This window comes from Arachis ipaensis, chromosome B1 (assembly GCF_059453495.1).
Source record: "Arachis ipaensis isolate K30076 ecotype BB chromosome B1, ASM5945349v1, whole genome shotgun sequence".
NCBI classification, from domain to species: Eukaryota; Viridiplantae; Streptophyta; class Magnoliopsida; order Fabales; family Fabaceae; genus Arachis; species Arachis ipaensis.
In genome coordinates, this window is record NC_142436.1 from 9798016 (window position 1) to 9817834 (window position 19819).

At 35.2% G+C, this 19819-nt stretch overlaps 2 protein-coding genes across 6 annotated transcripts; both read right to left on the minus strand.

The window, feature by feature from the left end:
- Window positions 1–1816: 1816 nt before the first annotated feature.
- On the minus strand, window positions 1817–7681 carry XYLT (beta-1,2-xylosyltransferase). The gene is made up of 3 exons (XM_016326661.3): window positions 6903–7681; window positions 5748–5897; window positions 1817–3187 (listed from the first exon to the last, which is right to left on the minus strand). The coding sequence occupies exons 1-3, from the start codon at window positions 7554–7556 to the stop codon at window positions 2465–2467; spliced, it is 1527 nt and encodes a 508-aa protein (XP_016182147.1). The 5' UTR covers window positions 7557–7681; the 3' UTR covers window positions 1817–2464.
- A 5088-nt stretch (window positions 7682–12769) lies between these two features.
- LOC107623873 (Tetratricopeptide repeat (TPR)-like superfamily protein) lies at window positions 12770–16732 on the minus strand. Of its 5 annotated transcripts, none has more exons than XR_001616690.3 (4): window positions 14391–16732; window positions 14044–14236; window positions 13190–13245; window positions 12770–13083 (listed from the first exon to the last, which is right to left on the minus strand). XR_001616690.3 is itself a non-coding variant. In XM_016326303.3 (2 exons), exons 1-2 carry the CDS (start codon window positions 16534–16536, stop codon window positions 14184–14186), a joined length of 2199 nt encoding a protein of 732 aa, XP_016181789.1. In that variant the 5' UTR covers window positions 16537–16715; the 3' UTR covers window positions 13715–14183. The 5 variants fall into 5 exon arrangements, 1 of the variants encoding a protein (XP_016181789.1); XR_002358301.2 differs by having other exon boundaries at window positions 13190–13318; window positions 14391–16715; XR_002358300.2 differs by having other exon boundaries at window positions 13190–13322; window positions 14391–16715.
- Between the last annotated feature and the right edge of the window lie 3087 nt (window positions 16733–19819).

Consider the following 19819-nt stretch of genomic DNA (forward strand, 5'->3'; position numbering starts at 1 on the left):
GATCGAGCAGCACCAATTATGGGATAAATCCTCCAAGACAAAGCGGAAATTCTGTTGTTTTGTCACTTTACAGAGAGATTATTTTTCTGGATGTAAAGCACATAATGAGAAGACACATACCAAGAACAGGGTCGAAATTGTTGGATATTCTACCATATGGCCCACAGATGAAAAAACAGTCCTAAATGCCTTGGCCAAATACCTTTGTCAACTTTGGCAACCTGGACTATATGGAGAAAAAGATGTAGTTGAAGGACTCCCATTTCAATCGGATGTCCCACCGATAACTCTCCAAGAGTTTCAGTCCAGATTTATAACTTCAGGAATAATCAACCAGTTTGGACAATACTCCTTTTATGCTCCAACAGACCAGCCCAGTACGACCACACAAGCTCCAAGCAGATATTCTGGAGAAGATCTGAATTCTGAAGATCCAGGTGGAAGAGTGTATGTTTTACCACCAAGCCCAACTAGAATTGATGCAGGAATACCCGATGATGCTGAAGGCCCAAAATCAGACCCATATGACCCATATCTGCAAGATGCCCAAGATCCAAATGAAGAAAACACTGAAGACCCGTTTCTCTACCTCCAAGACCCAGATACGGATTTCAGAGCTGTCAATCTAGCTTCTGATTCATCCTTCTCAGACGGTGATGGGACCCTACCAGAAGATTATTTCAAACCGTCTCTTTATTAGAACATTGTTGTTCCCACTATGTATAATTATGAGTGTGCTAGAATAAAGTGACCTCAGTCACACGCTTAGAAAATGCCAAAAAAGATAAGGCTTATCCTTATCCTCCAGGTGGCATTGTATGATAGGCTTGTTTAGATTTCGCTTCTATCTAGAGGCCTCTATATAAGGAGGTGCTCACCCCAGTTGTAATCAGATCTCAAGAAACATTGTAATATATCCACTTTTCCTATCTCTCAATATGTTCTAAGTTCTCTTTCTCTCTCTGAAAGCTTAGCTAGTATTATTTCCTTCTTCCTCAATCCAGTGCCATAACAGTATGCTCTGAGCTTGCCTCTTTTAAGAGGATCCTGCTCATCAGAAAATGGCATGGACCAGATCCATGGAAATTTCTCATAGTGGAAAAGGGACTCAATGTTATAATGCTAAGTTTTGCTCGGACCCTTTGATCTCACTCGTTATAATAGTTGAAAAGAGTGATTGGGATAAGCAAATGATGCATTCTCTCATTGTCATCCTGAAGTACTGGAGATCCACCCCAGTTAAAATAAATATTTCATAATAATATATTTATATAAAAATAATATTATAGATTATTACATAATTTAATATATTTTAACTTTTAATCATATATATTTGACTAATTACCTAAAAATTTATAATGTCATCTTCATATGAAGATAACGTCACAGTGAATATTGCTCTTTAATAAATATAGTCATAAATATTAGCATGCAAAATCACCGTAGAATGGTAGCAGACTATCAGTGAAGGCTTGGTGTACAATATTCTATATTAGAATATAAGGTCATGAGGCACCAATGTCCATGGATTTTTGTTCTAGAAGATTAATGTAAGGTTTATTATTCCTTATTTGCCCCTATTGTTGCATGTTTAGGCGGAGCCTATTTGTCCTTAGTTAAATAGATTTTGCTTTGTCTTTAACTCCAGATATCATGAACTCATAAACTGTGTGTAAACACTAAACACTTAACCTATTAAAAATAAAGCATTGCTAACTAAATATTGCCTCAGACAAACGCATTTGTGCTGGTAAAAATGCAACTTAATGTTTGCCTTACTCCAAGTAATATAAATTAACTATGAAACCATCCTCTCTTGTGGAGAAATACTCATTTTATTTTAATCGCTTAAGCCTCACTTTTTTACCATAAAATACAGTATGGTTTTCATTTTAAACGTGACTTACAATCCTTTGTGATCATAATCCCAAATAACCACACAAAAATGAGTATTTCAGTCACGGCTCTATTCTTTTGTGACCAAACCACAAGTGAATTGAGTCAAATCTATTGTACAACAAACACTGCCGTGAAGGAGTGGGAGAATAAATTTACCAAGGAGCAAATCTTTGATACCGCATCTAGCTGTATACTCTGGTGCACGATATAATAGACATGGAGCAACTGAAGTACACAAAATTGACCTGCAACATTACTACTTTACCCCTTCAAGGGCAAACCCCATCCAGTTTACATAATGATGTTCAACTGCCACTGCAACTCAATGAAACTCCCTTCCAATGTCACTGATCTGCAACCTTAATAGTTAATATAACATAGGTGTGGCATGAAATCAGTTATGTCAGACTCAAACTCTTATGCCTTGCAATTGCCAAGTTGCAGCAACCAAATTTACGGCAATTAGAGGTAAAAAAGATTGCACTCGCCATGGATTAGGACATATCAACTTCCATTCCATTACTCAAGCTCAGAGAGAAGTGGATTCAAGATCAAATCTAAGAACTCAGCACCCAAGGCTTTTCATTATATTGGCCAGCTCATTGATCACAGTTCCTGGATCAGCATGCGACCCTGCAAGGTTGATTGCATGATACTCCAACCCTTTCCAACGGGCAATATATGCAAAATGTGGGCGTCTGAATTGGCTGCTGATAATCTCCAGGATCACAGTTCTGGGCAATGCGGATACTATGTGAGTGAGGCCGGCACCGTGTGCACCAATGATGACTGATGCATCTTGAATGGCTCGTACCTGTTCCTTCATAGACATGTGTGCAAACAATCCATTGACCAGGTTGATTTTACAACCATTATAATTAGATACCCAGCTCTTCAAGGATTCAAATACTTCTGCCTCATTGCTTAACCTTGATTCGACTTTACCACGATGACGTGGATGAGCTAAGTAATCTTCACGACGAACAAAAAGAACATTATGTCCAGAGACTGGTTTTGTAGAATGGTATGCATTTAGTGGTAGCCCAAATGCTGCTCTGATCATTTCTCCAAACTCAGAAATGCGTGCAGTTTTGTGGTTATCAGGGTTTTGCCACAGTTCCTGTGCAGAAGCTCCATCACAATTTACTTCTTCTGTTAGTCCTTTAAACATTGCGGTTTCATATCCCAGAGGTGAGAGAATGGCATGGCGAAAACAAACTGTGCCAGTGAAATTTTTAGCATATCTAACACTTGAGAATAACGCTTTCCATGTCTCTTCAAGTTGAGTCTGTAAATTCACATTGGATTAAACATAAGTCAATAAAGACTTTGTCAACTACCTTAGTTACAACTTGACAAATAATAATTAGGGAGTGGCAATACCCACTCGCTAATAAATAATAATGATTATTTAACTTGCAACATTAACTGAAGACAGCAACATGAATTCTTGTGTAGCGAAACAAATAAAAGAAAGAATCTTGCAAAGCTCTCAATATGGGTGACAGCAAGCAACTTTTACCCACATCTCTAATTATTATGTATAGAAAAATCAATTACCTAACAGACTTTCATTTAATGGTGAAGGAACAATTAGCCCCATATGACTTCACATACAAATATGCTAGTTGAAGAGATGAACTTACAATATCTAGCAACCAATATGCAATTCATACATTTCAAGTTGGACACAGCTATAACATCTTTTTTTTTTTAAAAGTATTTGGACAGAGCTATGCTGAAAATGATTTCCTCCAGTCAACAATAGTTTATTACTGTGACACTAATAAACTTTTCAGGCATAAAGTTCAATATATAATAGGCATTATCTGAAAAAATGTAAGGAAGTTACAAAAAAAAGTAAATTAATAAATTGCAGAATTCTGTTATAGTATGTAAACCTATGTGAGCAACATTACAATGTCGGGATTATCTCAATACAACACTGGCCTAGCGACCAAGTAGAGGATACATGCAGTTCTTGGAATAAGACTCAAGCAATATATGTCTATAAGGCTTCTATATTCGGTCTTTCTGTTGGACCAAGCAAAGGTTGCTTCTTTCTGAACAACCAGATGGACAAGAACCAAATAACACACGTCATATCAATATGAACCTTTATTCATAGAGTGTCACATGTGCAGTCTACCAAACCCTCTCAAATTAGAGTTGCTGGACAGGATTAAATTCAATACATAATGTTGAGTTCCTAATAAGCATCTAATCCTCTCAAGGGGCCTCACACAAATTCGCAGGCCATGATGACACTATACATTTCTTGCCTGGTTACTAATGCACATTGTAATTTCCCTACATCTAAAATTTGTAAAATGGTGGATCACGAATAAGATCATGCCCATATATTCCTCAATTTGGACTTTTATAAAAGTGCCTTGTGCTTCTAAAGCAAATTACTCATGCATTTCAGCTGAGATGTAAAGAGGCATCAAGAACTTTTCTAAACTTCAATCCTAAGAAAAAAAATGTAGTCAGCATTCTTAGCTACAACTGTTCATCAATTCAAGAGGCTTTATCTGGTGTCAGTCCTTGCAAACATGAAGGCTGAATATGAGGCTTTAAATAAGAATCAATGCTGTGGGATCACCTCCTCAAAGAAATCCAATCATCTGTGTACAGGTAAATAAAAGAACCAACCTGGCCTTATCCAGATACATATTCCCCAGTTAGTGATAAAAGGGTTTCATTAACATGCAGTCTTCTAGAGACCTTCTCTCAAGTAATCACACCTCAAGCACCATCATTGTGGCATGTATTTAACTTCAATTTTTTTTTAATCCCCCGGTAGTTCAAGAAGCAACCCGGCCTATGTTAATAACTGATCCCAAGCCCAGAAAACGAGGGCTGTGTTAGAGATGCAACAACCAACGTAAAACTTTGTCGCATTTCAATGCATGGCCACGGCATAATAACGTCTCTTTTTTTTCTTTTGGTGAACTCAATATTTCTTTTGGTGAACCGCAATAACGTCTTTAGACCCATGTAGGAATGTGTTAAGCTTGCGACAACCAAAGTAAAATTTTATTGCATCCCAATGCATGGACAAAATGCAATGACGCCTTTTAGACCCATGTAGCCGATCCCACTAGTAGGAAAAGGCTTTTTTAAGGTTAAGGTAGTTCAAGAAGCAAGTGCTGTTTGCTAGTTCCAATAGCAAAACTAAATAGAGAATCCATACAGTAGGGGAAAATATTATATAGCTTCAGTCGACCTCTATTCGGAAAGTTTCCATCAATGTTATGCAATAACCTCAGCACATAAACATTAATTCACAATCCATGCATTAAGAGGACATTCTAAAACCAAAATGAAACTTGGAACCTAACAAAATTACTTGTCATAGAAAACCCTTAAAAAACATATTATGCGTCTCCCATATTCCCACAATCAATCAATCAAATGGCCAACTCACTAATGTTCTGTTGATTTTAAAGCTTCACTCTGCTTAAAAAATAAGTCAAATTTTAACGATCTTAACCAAAACCAAATACAATCTCATAAGTCTACCCCCTCTCCTTCCCTTTCATTCTTTTACTACACATGCTAAATCCAAGGCTGGCACTTGGCAGGTTCGCCAACATCAAACAGAAGACACTTTTGACTGCTCAGGAACAAGAACAGAGATAAGTTTATTAAAATTATACTTGTTAAGGCACATGTAATAGATATTTGTTTTGTTAGCAACATAATCTACCATAAATGGTGCCAATTTTTAAGAACTATTATTTAAGGTACCTGTTCAACAGCCAATAACTACAAAGGCCGAAATATGCAAACCAATTGCATTAGAATCTTGAAAGCATGAAATTAACAAAACTGATCATGCATACCTCGCAGTGGCCATCTACAAAGACAACATGAGGTCGATTAGGAAGGCCTGTGACTCTAGAAGAAACATATGCACTATACCAGTCTGTAATAGTGTGAAAAAGATTAGCATACTCAAAACGCGTCACCAGAAGCGTTGGTTCTTCAAACCACTGCAATCAGAAACCCTCATGTCAGAAGCCAATAAAAAGCATTAGTTACAAAACAAAAGAATTATAACAATAGGTTTGTAGGATTGTATCAAATCAATTAGGCTAAATTGCACTCACTTCCCTTGGAATCAGATAGTATTACACGACACCCTCGATTTGTAAAAGTATACAGACTTCCCCAAGAGGGTTAGCGTAAGCATAACAAATAGAGGGGTAATTGACTAATATCATATAGCCTATTAACCTTGAAAAAGGTTTATGTAATTCACCATTCAATTATATAAAAAAGAGGAAGTCATTATTCGAATTCAAAATATAAGCAAAGAAAGAAAGCACAAAGGAAAAGCAAGGCTTTAAACTTCAGTGGTGGTTTGCATTGCAATTGATGAAATTACAAACAATGGCAGGAAAAGGCAGTTTATGCTGTCACAGCTGTAGATTCGTAGCAGTTGCAAAGACATCTAAAACCACTGTAGGCCTCAACTGCAAATGTATAATGCAATTTAAAATCCTGAACTCAAAAGGTATTAACCAGAACCATTCATACGAGGAAACCTTGCAACAATTTTATCCACAATTCCAGTATTAACCAGAAACTCCCCAAATGATCAGAATTTAGAAAGCACAAATGAACCAACAATATCCCATCTTCTCCCCCTCACCCCTCTTCACAGCAACTAAGATAAACACCGCACATGATCAAATTCATAAGCATAAAAAGATTCAAAATTTACAGCAATTCCATCCAAATCCAAGCACCAAGATCCACATCACCATATCATCAAATTCATAAGCATATAAAGCAAAGAACTCAAATAATAAAATCTTCAAACAAAGAAAATTAATGGATCCTATCTTTACATCAATTCCATCCAAATCCAAGCATTAACAGTAATTAAACAAACTACCACGTTAATGTGCGCCATTATCATGAACCATGTATGAACTCAATTCAACTCAACCCAACCCAATTATGTTTAAATTAGCAATAATCAAAATCTTCACCTCATCACAAGCAAAATCCTTCTCTCTAACAACTCGGATCTTACTAATCAAATCCCTCATAGTATGCCTCTGGATCCCACCCGCAGGCAAATACCGATCCAAGAACTCACGATCCACCAACGTCTTCCCCTCCAGCGCTCCAACACCATCACCGCCATCAACCTCAAACGCACCGTTTTGGAACGCAGGAAGCTCCTCATCCTCTCCCCTTCCCATAACGTCCACCAACGCCTCCCCGCCCTTCGCCATCCGGATCCTGTCAGGGACCATCCTAACCCTCCCGCCCTCACAAACCGAGCTCCGTAGCGTCTCGCTGTACCAGCACCGGAACCACCCGGGCCCGTGGAGGACCTGGACGCGGCGCGTGAAGCCGTTCCCGAAGTAGCCCTCGCAGGAGCGGGTTATGGCGTTGGCCTTGGAGTCTTCGGCGTCGGTCCAAGGAAGGTAAGAAGGGAGAATTGGCCATGGCTTTAAAGAGTGATGGTGCGATTGTTGTTGCTGCTGCGATCTTAGGAGAGGAATTTGATTGTGAAGGTTGGTGTTGGAGCGTGAAGAATTGGAAGAGTGTGTGAGGAAGTAGAGGAAGAGAGAAATGGAGTTGAGGATGAAGAGGAAGAGGAGAATCTTGAGGAGTAACGTGTTCCTTCGATTCATGGCGCTCTTTCCTCTTTTTCCTCTTCTCTTCTTCTCTCTCTCTCTCTCTCTCTCTCCTCCTCGGTGAGTAGTGTTGAAAGCGGGTCAAATGACGACAGGGTCGAGGTCGTCGTGGCCTCAACAGTGAAAGAGGTAAGACACATCACAACGTGAAAAATGTTTTCACCCTAAAAGAAAATTGACAAATTATGTATTGCCGCGTGTAAAAGATAAAGACTTTTTTATGACTACTGTATAAAAAGATAATAAAAAATATATATTTCAAGATATAATATACTATAACAACATCCTTGTAAAAAATCAAATCTCATAGAATGATTTTGTAGAATAATTTATATTTATATTTTAGAATATTAAAATTAAATTTTTAAATTTATAAATATAAATTATCCTAATTTTTTTCGAAAAAGTATGGAGAAACAATGTGAGCAATGAATTAAAAAAAAAGTAAAATTAAAATTAAAAATTAGATCATAAATTAATTATCTAATTTTAAATTTTAAAATTTAAAAAATTAAGATTAACATTTAAACATAATTATTATATATGATTATTCTTAATTTATGTAATTTTGATAGTTATTGGTGAATACTAATTTAATTTAAATTATTAAACAAATATTAATTAATTTTTTATAATAATAAATTGTAATTTATTCTATTAAAAGATAATTATGTTAAGTATATATTAAAATTAGTTACTAAAATTAATATATATTGTAATATAAATTATATATTTAAAATAAATTAAACAATATATGTATGTATTAATAAATGATAACTGATTTTAATATAAATATAATATTTTTTAATAAAATATCCAGATTCTTCATGTGTACATAACATAACAACAGGTTCACTTGTACTAGAGCCACTCATCAATGCGTAAGACCCATCTATGAAAAACACATGTCAGTTTTTCGCAGGTTGTAAAAGGACAAAACCAACCCATAAATTAATTGATATTGCACACGCATGGGTGTTTTACTCGGAAATTAATTTTATTATGGAGAGTGAGTTAGTGTAAGACCACGTTATGGAGAGTAGAGAAATTTTATCGGCCTGTGGTGTCAGATACAGAGAAATCGGACCGTACAAGGAGTAGCGGCCAAATCAAACTGTGCGAGTTGTGGTTGCAAAACGGACCGTTCGAGTTGTCTAAGTCCAAGCCACGTGTCACACGCGTGTGTGGCTCTCCAACAACGGTGTCCCTTTAACCCCACAAACCCCCTTCCCCACCTAGCATTCATACCTTCATCTTCTTCCTCCCTGAATGCTTACTGCTTCATTCGTTTGAGGGGAAAAAAATTAAAATGTCTAAGAAATCAAAATCTAGAAATGTTGATTGTCCGAAATTTCACATTGTAAAATATCTCAACTATTCTGATTATGTAAGTTTATTTGTTAAATTCTTTTTATATTTCAGAATTATAATTATTATTTTTAGAAATTTAATTAAATTTATTATTTTTTTTTACCGAATATATGGAGACTCGAACCCGCAACCTCTTAATTGAATATGGGAAGACTATGCCATTTGAGTTATTGCTTCTTGGCTTAATTAAATTTATTGTTGTTAGAAGTTGAAGTGAAGAAGATATATGTGACTTAGTATATAATTTTATTGATAGAAATTTAGAAATAAATGTTTAAATAAGGTGTAAATGTAGTTGATTGTTGTTTAGAATTGTTTATAATATAATAAATTATTAATAAAAAATACCTTTTTAGAATTTTTTGGAATAATATTAAAAGTTATAATTAAGTAGTTATAGTTAATTGTAGAAATTTAGAAATATATGTTTAAATAATAGTTAAAAATATATATGTTTAAATGAAGTTAATGCTTGTTTAGACTTTTTTGTGATATAATAGATTAGAAATAAAAAATAGTTGTTTAGAATTTTTTGTAATAATATTAGAAATTATAGTTAAGTGGTTAACTGTTATAATTAAATTTAAAATTTTATGAATATATGTTTAAATGATAGTTAGATAAGTGTATTTAAATGTAATTAATTCTTGCTTAGAATTTTTTTTTTAATATAATAGATCAGTATCAAAAATGACCCGTTTATAAATTTTTGTAATAATATTAGAAATTAGAGTTAAGTAGTTAACTGTTATAATTAATTTTAAAAATTTAGGGTTATATGTTTAAATAATAATTAAAAATATGTGTGCTTAAATGTAATTAATTCTTGTGGAGAATTTTTTCCAATATAATAGATTAGTAATAAAAATGACTTGTTTATAATTTTGTGTAATAATTTTAGTAATAATAATTAATTAGTTAACTGTTATAATTTCGATGTATAATTTTTTTGGATTAATTTTTTGGAATAATGTTGACAGAAATATGTTATTTTAGTTGAGATTTTAGTATTATAGTAAAATTATATGTTTTAATTAGATATTTTTAAATTATGTATGATAGTTGTGGAATTTGAATCGTGATTTTGCTATGCTTTTGTAGAGTTTACGTATGTTGACATGTGATCACCTTGTCCCTCCGGATCGGTACAATGAAAGGGTGGAGGAGCATTTACGATCTACTGATTTTTACCATGTGGCCCAGATTGGAGTAGTTCAATGTCAGAAAGCACTGGTAAATGCTTTAGTGGAAAGGTGGCACCCGGACACACATACCTTTCACCTTCCGGTTGCTGAATGTGCCGTGACACTGGAAGACGTGGCTATGATCTTTGGTCTTCCGACCGACGGTCTTCCAGTCACAGGGATGACTTTGAGTAGTTTTGAAGCCTTAGAGGCGGAGTGTCTGCACTAATTTGGGGTCGCACTGAGAAAGTCGGATTGTAGAGGAAGCTGCATAAAACTGACGTGACTACGGATTTAAAAGAACGGTTACAGTTGACTGATGAAAACAGTATACATGTGTACGTTAAGTGCCACATCATTTTGTTGATCGGTATGATCTTGTTTGGAGACAAGTTTGGGGCATCTGTCCACTGGAAGTTTCTGCCTCTACTCAGTGATTTTGCTAGTATCGGACAGTATAGTTGGGGATCAGTATGCCTAGCACACCTGTACAGTGCGTTATGCAGGGCATCACGTTTTGACTGTAAGTAAATCAATGGTCCGCTAACACTTCTGCTCTGTTGGGCTTGGATTCGCCTACCATATCTAGCGCAGGTTCCTAGGGAACCCCGCAGTTTTCCGCTTGCAAACAGGTAACATTATCTTACATTTACCTGGTATCTTCATATTTAGAATCCACTTGTGTTAATGAGATAAGTCATATTAGGTGGCGTAACTGGGAGCGTGGAGACCGAGTCTATAGATATCTTAAGCTTGCTCATTTTAGGAAGGCCCTAGATGATCTTCAGGAAGGCCAGCTGTGTTTTCATTAACGTAGTATTTGGTTCAGGTTTAGTGATATAGTTATTTGGATTGTAATCATTTGTTTGCTTTATTGTTACCAGTTTTTGTGGGTTGCATATTCTGTTGATCGTATTGATCTGGACATAATTCCTGCAGACATCTACATGCACTCAGTTGTTTGGAGTGCAACAGTGCCGTTGGTATCTTTTGAATGTATTGAATGGTATGCTATCAACAGGTTTAGACGACAGTTCGGTTTCGTTCAGGGAGTTCCTCATCAGGAACGGAATCTAGACAGGGCACACGGAGAAGTCTTGAATGGTCCTAAGAATCTTAACTGGGCCACAGCCACGACTCATTCATTTTGGGTGATGCAGTGGACAAACATGTATAATCACGTTCTTACTGAGCTTCCTATGGCTCCGCAACATCCATTAGATATTTACATGTACTGGTACCGTTCAAAATATGGCAATCACTTGAACTTGTCGGATCTTGTGGTCCAAGAGGATGTTGAGGGTGATCAGGTTATGGATGCCGAAAATGAAGAGCATGAACCACAGTCACCGCCACCTCCACCTCCACCTCCACCTCCATAAGAACAACCTCAATCCTCAAGCTAATATGTACCTCAAACACAGTTTACCTCGTCGTTCCCTCCACTTCAGCAATATTGGAGTACGTCACAGTTTGACTCAGGAGATGGAGCTTCGTTTAGCCAGTTGCTTGGGTTCATGGCTTCAAATGCCGGCCAAGCACAATATGGCCATCAGGCTAACCTCATGGCGGGTAGGCATTCGTTTGACATGAGGCATCCATGTCTCACTTCCTCGGGTGCTTCTGGAGGGTTCGTATCTGGTGATTCTAGTAGGAGTGACGGTGGTCGAGAAATTCTTAATAGTCAAAACTCTCACCGTGTTTCGATGACTCTGATTAAAGAAAATGCTAAAACATTTGAGCATGAGACTGTTGAGTATTTAATAGATGAGCCAGATGACGAGGAAGACGAGGAGGATGAGGACGAGGACATGGAGGAGGAAGAGGATGAGGACATGGACAAGATGAAGAAGATTGGATCTGGTCGGTTGATTACGATTTACACACCTTTGTATGTATATATACACACACACAACTCGGACCCAGTGAGTTGTTTAACCTAATTAAAAAAAACATATAATAATAAAAACGGACCATCCGATTTCATTTAGGGAAAATAAAAAAAAATTTATTCATGCACAACTCGGACCCAACGAGTTGTTTACCTTATTAAAAAAAAACATATAATAATATAAATGGACCCTCCGATTTCATTTAGGAAAAATAAAAAAAATTATTCATGCACAACTCGCAGGATTCGATAAGCTTTATGTGAATTTCATATCTCCCTCCATGTAAAACGGACCATCCGATTTGCTTACAAAAATTTAACAACAATAAAATCGAATGGTCCGATTTCTTAACACCAAATCTGAGCAAAAGCTGCCCCACAAATTGGTCTAACACCTCTATCATCCATAACCACGCACAACACATTCAAAGCTTACATAACCAAACAAATCAGCCTATTTTACTCACAGCTGATTTAATATGGTGATTTCGGATTTCCATATTAACGAAAAGGAAAATATTTTTTCAACAAGTTCTGAGTAATGATGATAGGAGGACTGAAAAACAAGTGTGCTCATGAGTCATGACAGCATCGGTCACAAATCTTTTTCCTCTGAAAGATGGCGGCAAACAGCATAATGTTAGTTAGCACTTAGCAGATGAACGTTCAGTTAATTACACCAAAAAAAAAAACAGACATAGCAAACTTGTTATCAGTGAAACATTTCTCATCAACTTGTTTATATGGTTCAATTTTACAATCAGAAAACCAGAGAACCACAGTTCCATCCTTTTTTTTTTTTTGGTTAAGTGGATTGAACAGCCCCCAATCCTAGGCATTACACCCATGCATTACACACTCACACAATCCACTCACACACACTACATGGGGGTACACACAAATGATTCTATATTCCTCCATGAGGATTTGAACCCGGTGCAGCTCTATAGGAGGCAAATAAAGTTGCCATCTGACCCAGGCCTCGGCTGCCATCCTTCTGTACTATAGAGGCAATATGAGAATATTTGTACTTCATTTTGAAGTCCTCACTTCTTTCTCCCTTGCCTTCATTCCATATCTGGTTGCATGAAGCAAAGAAGCACATTAATGTTAACTAACATGCCTGTATTTTCTTGTCAAAAAGTATATTAAAATGACAGAAACTAAAAGCCAGTAATACTCACTACTGTAAAGCTCTATTAATAAGCAATTCTGGTTCATAATTTCTCATGATTTGCCACTGCAAGTGCAATCCCAATAAAATTTCTCAAGAAGCTCTGTCCAACAATTTCGCAGTTGTACTATTGACATAACTATCTTCAAAGTTAAAATTCGTATATAAGTTGTAGTTATTTAAAAGTAGTTTAATTACTCTGTTGATCCCTATAGTTTTGCAAGATTTTCAATTAGATCCCTATACTTTTTTTTTCCTTTTAATTTGGTCCCTGCATTATTTTTTTTTTTCAATTAGGTCCCTCTTTACAGTAATTAGTTTAATTGTATAGAGACCTAATTAAAAAAAATTGGTGAAGGAACCCAAATAAAAGGAAAAAAAGTATAGGAACCCAATTAAAAAAAAATTTGGTACAAAGACTCAATTAAAAAGAAAAAAATTATAGGGACCTAATTAAAAATTTTGCGAAACTATAAGAACCAACAGAGTAATTAAACCTTTAAAAGTGTAAATACCTTAAAATTGCAGAATAAAATTAAACCTAATAAAAATCATAGATAATGGATTGGGGGTCTCAACATAAACCAAATTAACTCTACGGTTGAGGGTTTCTATGTTGATAAAATTTAAAAGTACTTATGAAAATAAAATCTCGTTGTACTAATCAATGGAACCTGATAAAGCTAAAATTGTTTAAATTGTTGACTAAGTATAGAACTCTGAAAACATGTTAAATTTACTTCATTCCCCTATGACAACATTGTGCATAGCAATTTCAAGGAGGACTTCCATTTCTCCATATCTATTTTGATAGCTGTGATGATTTGCTCAGTGCAAATGAAGCTGGTTATCCTCTATGCTAACCTTCAAAACTTCTCTCTGAATCTGATTGAACGATGGTGCTTCGTTATCTGGTTCCTATTCATTGATTCATGCCAGCATTTAACCAGAGAAAGAGCAATGACTAATTAAATAGTAATCAGTGGATCATCCTCCTATTCATGCTACATGCTAGAACAAACCATGAGTTGTATCCCTTCACTGTCGTCTTCATGATCTACATGGAAAAAAAAACGTAAATTAAGAAACTCAAAAGTAGAATAAAAGCTAGTAAGACGTGTAAGTAATGAATGGGAAAAATAGGTTCAAAGATAATAAAACTGGTTGTAGAGCATGTGGATTAATGGAAAAATAAGAAGTGTAAGTAACACCTTTCAAATCATTTCTGATAGTTGCAGGCAATGGATCTGAAAGAGGTTGATATCCTTCATCTTTCATCAATTTGGTCAATAACCTTAACTGTGACCGTATTTCATGAATCTTTGGATGCATATCATCTCCAACAACAAATACATGAACCAAGTTCTTCAACTCAATCCAACTACACCCAGGTTCTTTAGTCACCCCTCGGTCACTCATCATTCTCCTTACACGTTCTACATCATCCTTCTTTCCTAAAGCTATATATATGCTTGATAACAATACATAAGCAGATGATTCTGGTGAGCCTAGCTCCATTAGTTTCTCACCAGCATAGACACCTATATCATAGTTACGATAGTTCCTACATGCCCCTAACAATATGCGCCACAAACAAAAACCATGATCAATTGTTGCTGTTTCAATGAATTCCTTTGCTTCATTGAGTTTACCGGCACGGCTCAAGATATCAACCATGCAGGCATAATGCTCTACTGTTGGATCAATGCTGAATTTATCAGACATCATTTTGAAATAAGCCCAGCCTCTATCCACTAGACCCATATGGCTACAGGCAGAGAGAAGATTCACAAATGTGACTGTGTCCGGCTTTGTTCCCTCCTGGCACATCATCTCAAACAACTCCAAGGCTTCTTTACCACGACCATTTTGAGACAGTCCAGATATCATTGCATTCCAAGAAATTACATCTCGGTTAGGCATCCTCCAAAATATACGGTACCCATCATCCAAACTTCCGCACTTAGCATACATGGCAGAAAGAGCACTTCCAATTGGAACTTCTAATTTGAAACCATACTTAATAATGCGAGCATGCATTTGCTTCCCCTGATCTAAAGCAGCTAAACTAGAACAGGATTTAAGAACACTCACCATAGTTAGCTCGTTGGGGTCAACTCCGTCCATCTGCATATTGCAGTACAGATTCAGAGCACCTTCAAAATCCCCATTTTGAGCATATCCTGTTATGATAGAGGTCCAGAGAACAACATCGGGCTGTTCTATATACTCGAAACCCTTCCGAGCATCCTCTATGCTACCACATTTTGCATACATGTCCACCAAAGCCGATAAAACGTACAACTGCAATTCATACCCCAACTTCACTGAGTAACCATGCATTTGTTTCCCTTCTGCAATAGCACAAAGGTCACTGCAAGCATTGATCACCCCCACAAGAGTAAACTCACTTGGCATCACCCCAGAATGATGCATATCATAAAACAGCCTCAGAGCCTTGTCAGAATCCCCACTCTGAGCATAACCAGTAACCATGGCCGACCAAGTGATCGAATTCTTCTTCCCACACAAATAAAACGTCCTTAGCGCATCATCCAGGGTCCCACACTTAGCATACATGGTCACAAGAGCATTGCCCACGGAGATAATTGAAAGCAACCCCTTCTTGATAGCAAGGGAATGCACCTGCCTACCAATGTCCACAAACTCACCCCTAGTCAACGCACTAAGAACACTTGTAAACACAAACTCATTAACAACCTCCCTTTCTTCACAATTCATGGCCCCAAAGAGCTCCACAGCCTCATGAACCATCTCTAACGAAGCATATCCGGAAATCACCGTCGACCAAGAAACCTCGTTCCTCACAGGCATTGTATCAAACACCTTGCGCGCATCAAGTACAAGACCCATTTTGCAATAAAAGTTAAGCAGCGAGCTCCCAACATAAACATCACGAAGGCATGACGTCTTGACGGCGAGGGCATGGGTCTGACGGCCAGCGACGACGTCAGAGGTGTTGGCAACGGCGGTAAAGACACCGGCGAAGGTGTGGGCGTTAGGTAGCTCCATGTGATGAGTTCTTGTCATGAGGCGGAAGAGTGAGAAAACAGAGGAGGAGTGAGACTTGTTCCTGGAGAGGGCATTGATGAGGGAGTTCCATGAGACAATGTCTCTGGTGGTGGTGGGGATGGAGTGGAGGATGAGGGTGGCTTTGGAAAGGAAGCCGGACTTGGCGTAGAGGAGGAGGATGGCGTTGGCGAGGTGAGTGGAGGAGAAGAAAGAGCCGTTACGGAGGGTTCGGGCGTGGAGAGCATGGCCGCGGCGGAGGTTGGTGTGGTGGGTACAGTGGAGGATGTCTCTGAAAACCGTCGCATGTTGCGGAGAAAGAGGCATCAATCCAATACTCTTTGATATTCATTCATCGTTTCAAGAAGGGATGGAAAAAAATGACCGTATCCACATCCGCGAAGATTACCGAGGTTAACCGGAATCCGCAAAATTTCTACCGGATGGGATCCACTCCCGTTAATGAATGGGGAGGGAGTTGCAGATTGAGATATCCACTTCAAGGAGATTCATAAAATTTCGTAAAAGAGAATTTAATTAAATGTCTTTATATATATAAGTTATGTAGGTAACTTTAATTTATTTTATTTTAATTTATAGAATTTAGTTTTAATATATTGTTAATATAAAATTATTTTATATGTATATTTAATTATATAATTTTATATTAAAAAATAATTATTTTTTATATTAATTATATAAATAATTATTTAAAAAAAATTGCGATTATATGATTATATATAAAATTTTTACTTAGTGTATGAAAATTAAATTCTAATGTATATGTTAAAAATTTTATATAAATATTATTATTTTAAATTTGTGTTTGAGTTAATATATTTGATTAAAATGCATTGGATTTATTATAGTCGTGTTAAATTCTTTTTTAAAACAATAAAATTTAATATCCATAAATATTTGCAGGTAATCGCTTCTCTTATGGAAAAAAAAATAACCGTGACATAAATAAAATGAAAACAGAGAGTATTTTATTAAATAGAAATAGGAGACAAACAAAGAATCTTATTATGGAGATTCATTATCATCCTTATTTAAGATACTCACTTTTTAAAAAATTAAGAATTTTTTATTTTAATTTTTTTTAATTTGACATATTAAAACTAATATATTGTGAATTTGAACTTCATTTAAAGATATGTTACTGACTAATAAATTGTTGTAATATAAAATAAGATTCAAATTTTCGATACTTATTTAAATGAATGAATGAATTGATTACTCGTGTGTCTTTAAAAGTTTAGGAGTTAGGACAGTACAAATTACAAAATAATGATTATTGAATAGAAATATTACCTTGTGTATCATTAATTCATTAGTAGTTTAAAAAAATTTTAAATTTAATATCCATAGATACTTGCAGGTAATCGTCTTTCTTGTAGAGAATGTGACGGAAATGAGGCGGAAACAGGAAGTATTTTATTAAATGGGAATAAGGGACAGAAAAAGAATCCTGTTATGAAAATTCATTGTCATCCCTATTCAAGATTCTCATTTTTTTTAAATTAAGAACTTTTTTTATTTTAGTATTTTTTTCAATCCAACGTATCAAGACTAATATATTGTGAATCTGGACTCCATTTAAAGATATGATGCTGACTAATAAGTTGCTGTAATATAAAGTAAGATTCAAACTCTCGATACTTACCTAAATTGATGAATGAACTAATCACTCGTGTATCTTTAGAAATTTAGAACTATACAAATTACAAAATAATAATTATTGAATAAAAATATTGCCTTGTGTATCACTAATTCATTAGTAGTTTTTCATTCTCTATTATTGAGGAGACTAAAAATCAGAACTTTCGAGAATATCAGGTCCATCTTTCTATTGCAAGTTCTAATGCAGGAATTTATAAGCAAAATAAGCTGATCATACTCAATTGTTACTACATCATCTCAAGAATGAATCAAAATTTTGTAAGTAAAAGTTCAATTTGGTCCTTAAATTCAAATCGTATATCAATTAAATTTCTGACTTTTGTAAATGACCAACTACATCCTTTAAATTGAGAAATATAAATCAACATTCGTTCCTAAATAAACAGTCATTTTAATAGAACTGATGTGTACTGTTAAGTGTTAGCTTAACATTTTAATTGTGCGCTAATGTGCTCAAATTGACCCCTAAATTATATTTTAATACCTAAATTAGTCTATCTTGAGTTACAAAACCCTAATCTTCCTGCATCCCCAATTTTTATCATCTCTTCTATTCTTTGTCTTTTCTTCTCCCATTCATCTTTTATGTATGTGTTGCATGAGAAATATCTTTGATCTTCTTCATCTTTTTGGAATACTTTTCCTTCTCTTTCTCAACTTCCTCAATATCACCTTTCACCTCCTTCTTTGATTCATCTTTTCATCGTCACTGATATCTTTTCTAAAGGTTTTCTCAATTTAAAGATAAATGAAATACCAAATTAATTCTGAGTGCTTCTTTACAAGATCTTTAATCCTCCTCTCCTCCAAGTACTCCAGCTATTAAAACTAAAAATAATATCAATTACTTAGCCATTATCTCCTGTTGCAAGTTCAAATTAAATCAACTTTCAATTAAAATTTTTTTGAAACATTATAGAATTTTTCTTAAAGTTTAAAAACTAAGCATACACAATCATTCAAATTGATGTATATATCTTACTGTGTTTCTAAATAAATTCATACACAAATAATATATGTTTTTATTTACATGATTCTCCTTGTGGAAGAAAGAGCATTTAGTTTTCTCTTTTGAGTTATTTTTCATTGATATCACTGGTCACAGTGAATGATCTACTAGCCTACGATTACCAAATGTACTAATCATCATCGTTATGCCTAGTTGCCATAATCATCTTTTTAGAAACCAAGTATGCAAAGTAGAACCTAACACCGAATAGCTCAATCGTGCCGATGTCAGCACCAGTCTACCGCATCTCCATGAATTCCTTCGTCCAGACTTCACAGTTATTCCCAAATTATTCACCAGATATGCATGCACAGAGAAACATATCATTCATGATGAAAAGGTTTTTTTGAGTTTTTTTTGTGGGAAACGTTGTTGATGGTGGGGGACATTCAAAAGATAAACTGAAGAAGAAAAGACAGAAAACAAAAGAGAAGAGACGATGAAAATTGAGAAAAAGATGGTTAGGATTGTATAATTTAAGATGGACTAATTTAGGTATTAGAAAATAAATTCAGAGATCAATTTGAACTAAAATCAATTTTTGTCTATGTTAGCATACAGCTAGAATGCCAAACTGATATTTAACAGTACATATCAGCACTATTAAAATAGTAGTTCACACAGGAATGAACATGAATTCACGTTTTTTAATTTAAGGGACATAATTGATCATTTATAAAAATAAAAAATTTAATTAATGTACGATTTAAGTTTTAAAGACCAAATTAGACATTTATTCAAATTTTATACAAGACAAAATGTGCTTCAACAATCATATAATAGAAAAAACAAATGTTAGGTGTATATAAAAAATATTCATTAAGTTAATTATTTATATAAAATATATACTGAAAATAAGTTAAATAATATCTATATTTATTCATAAATATATAATAATTAATTTTGTAGTTGATTTTT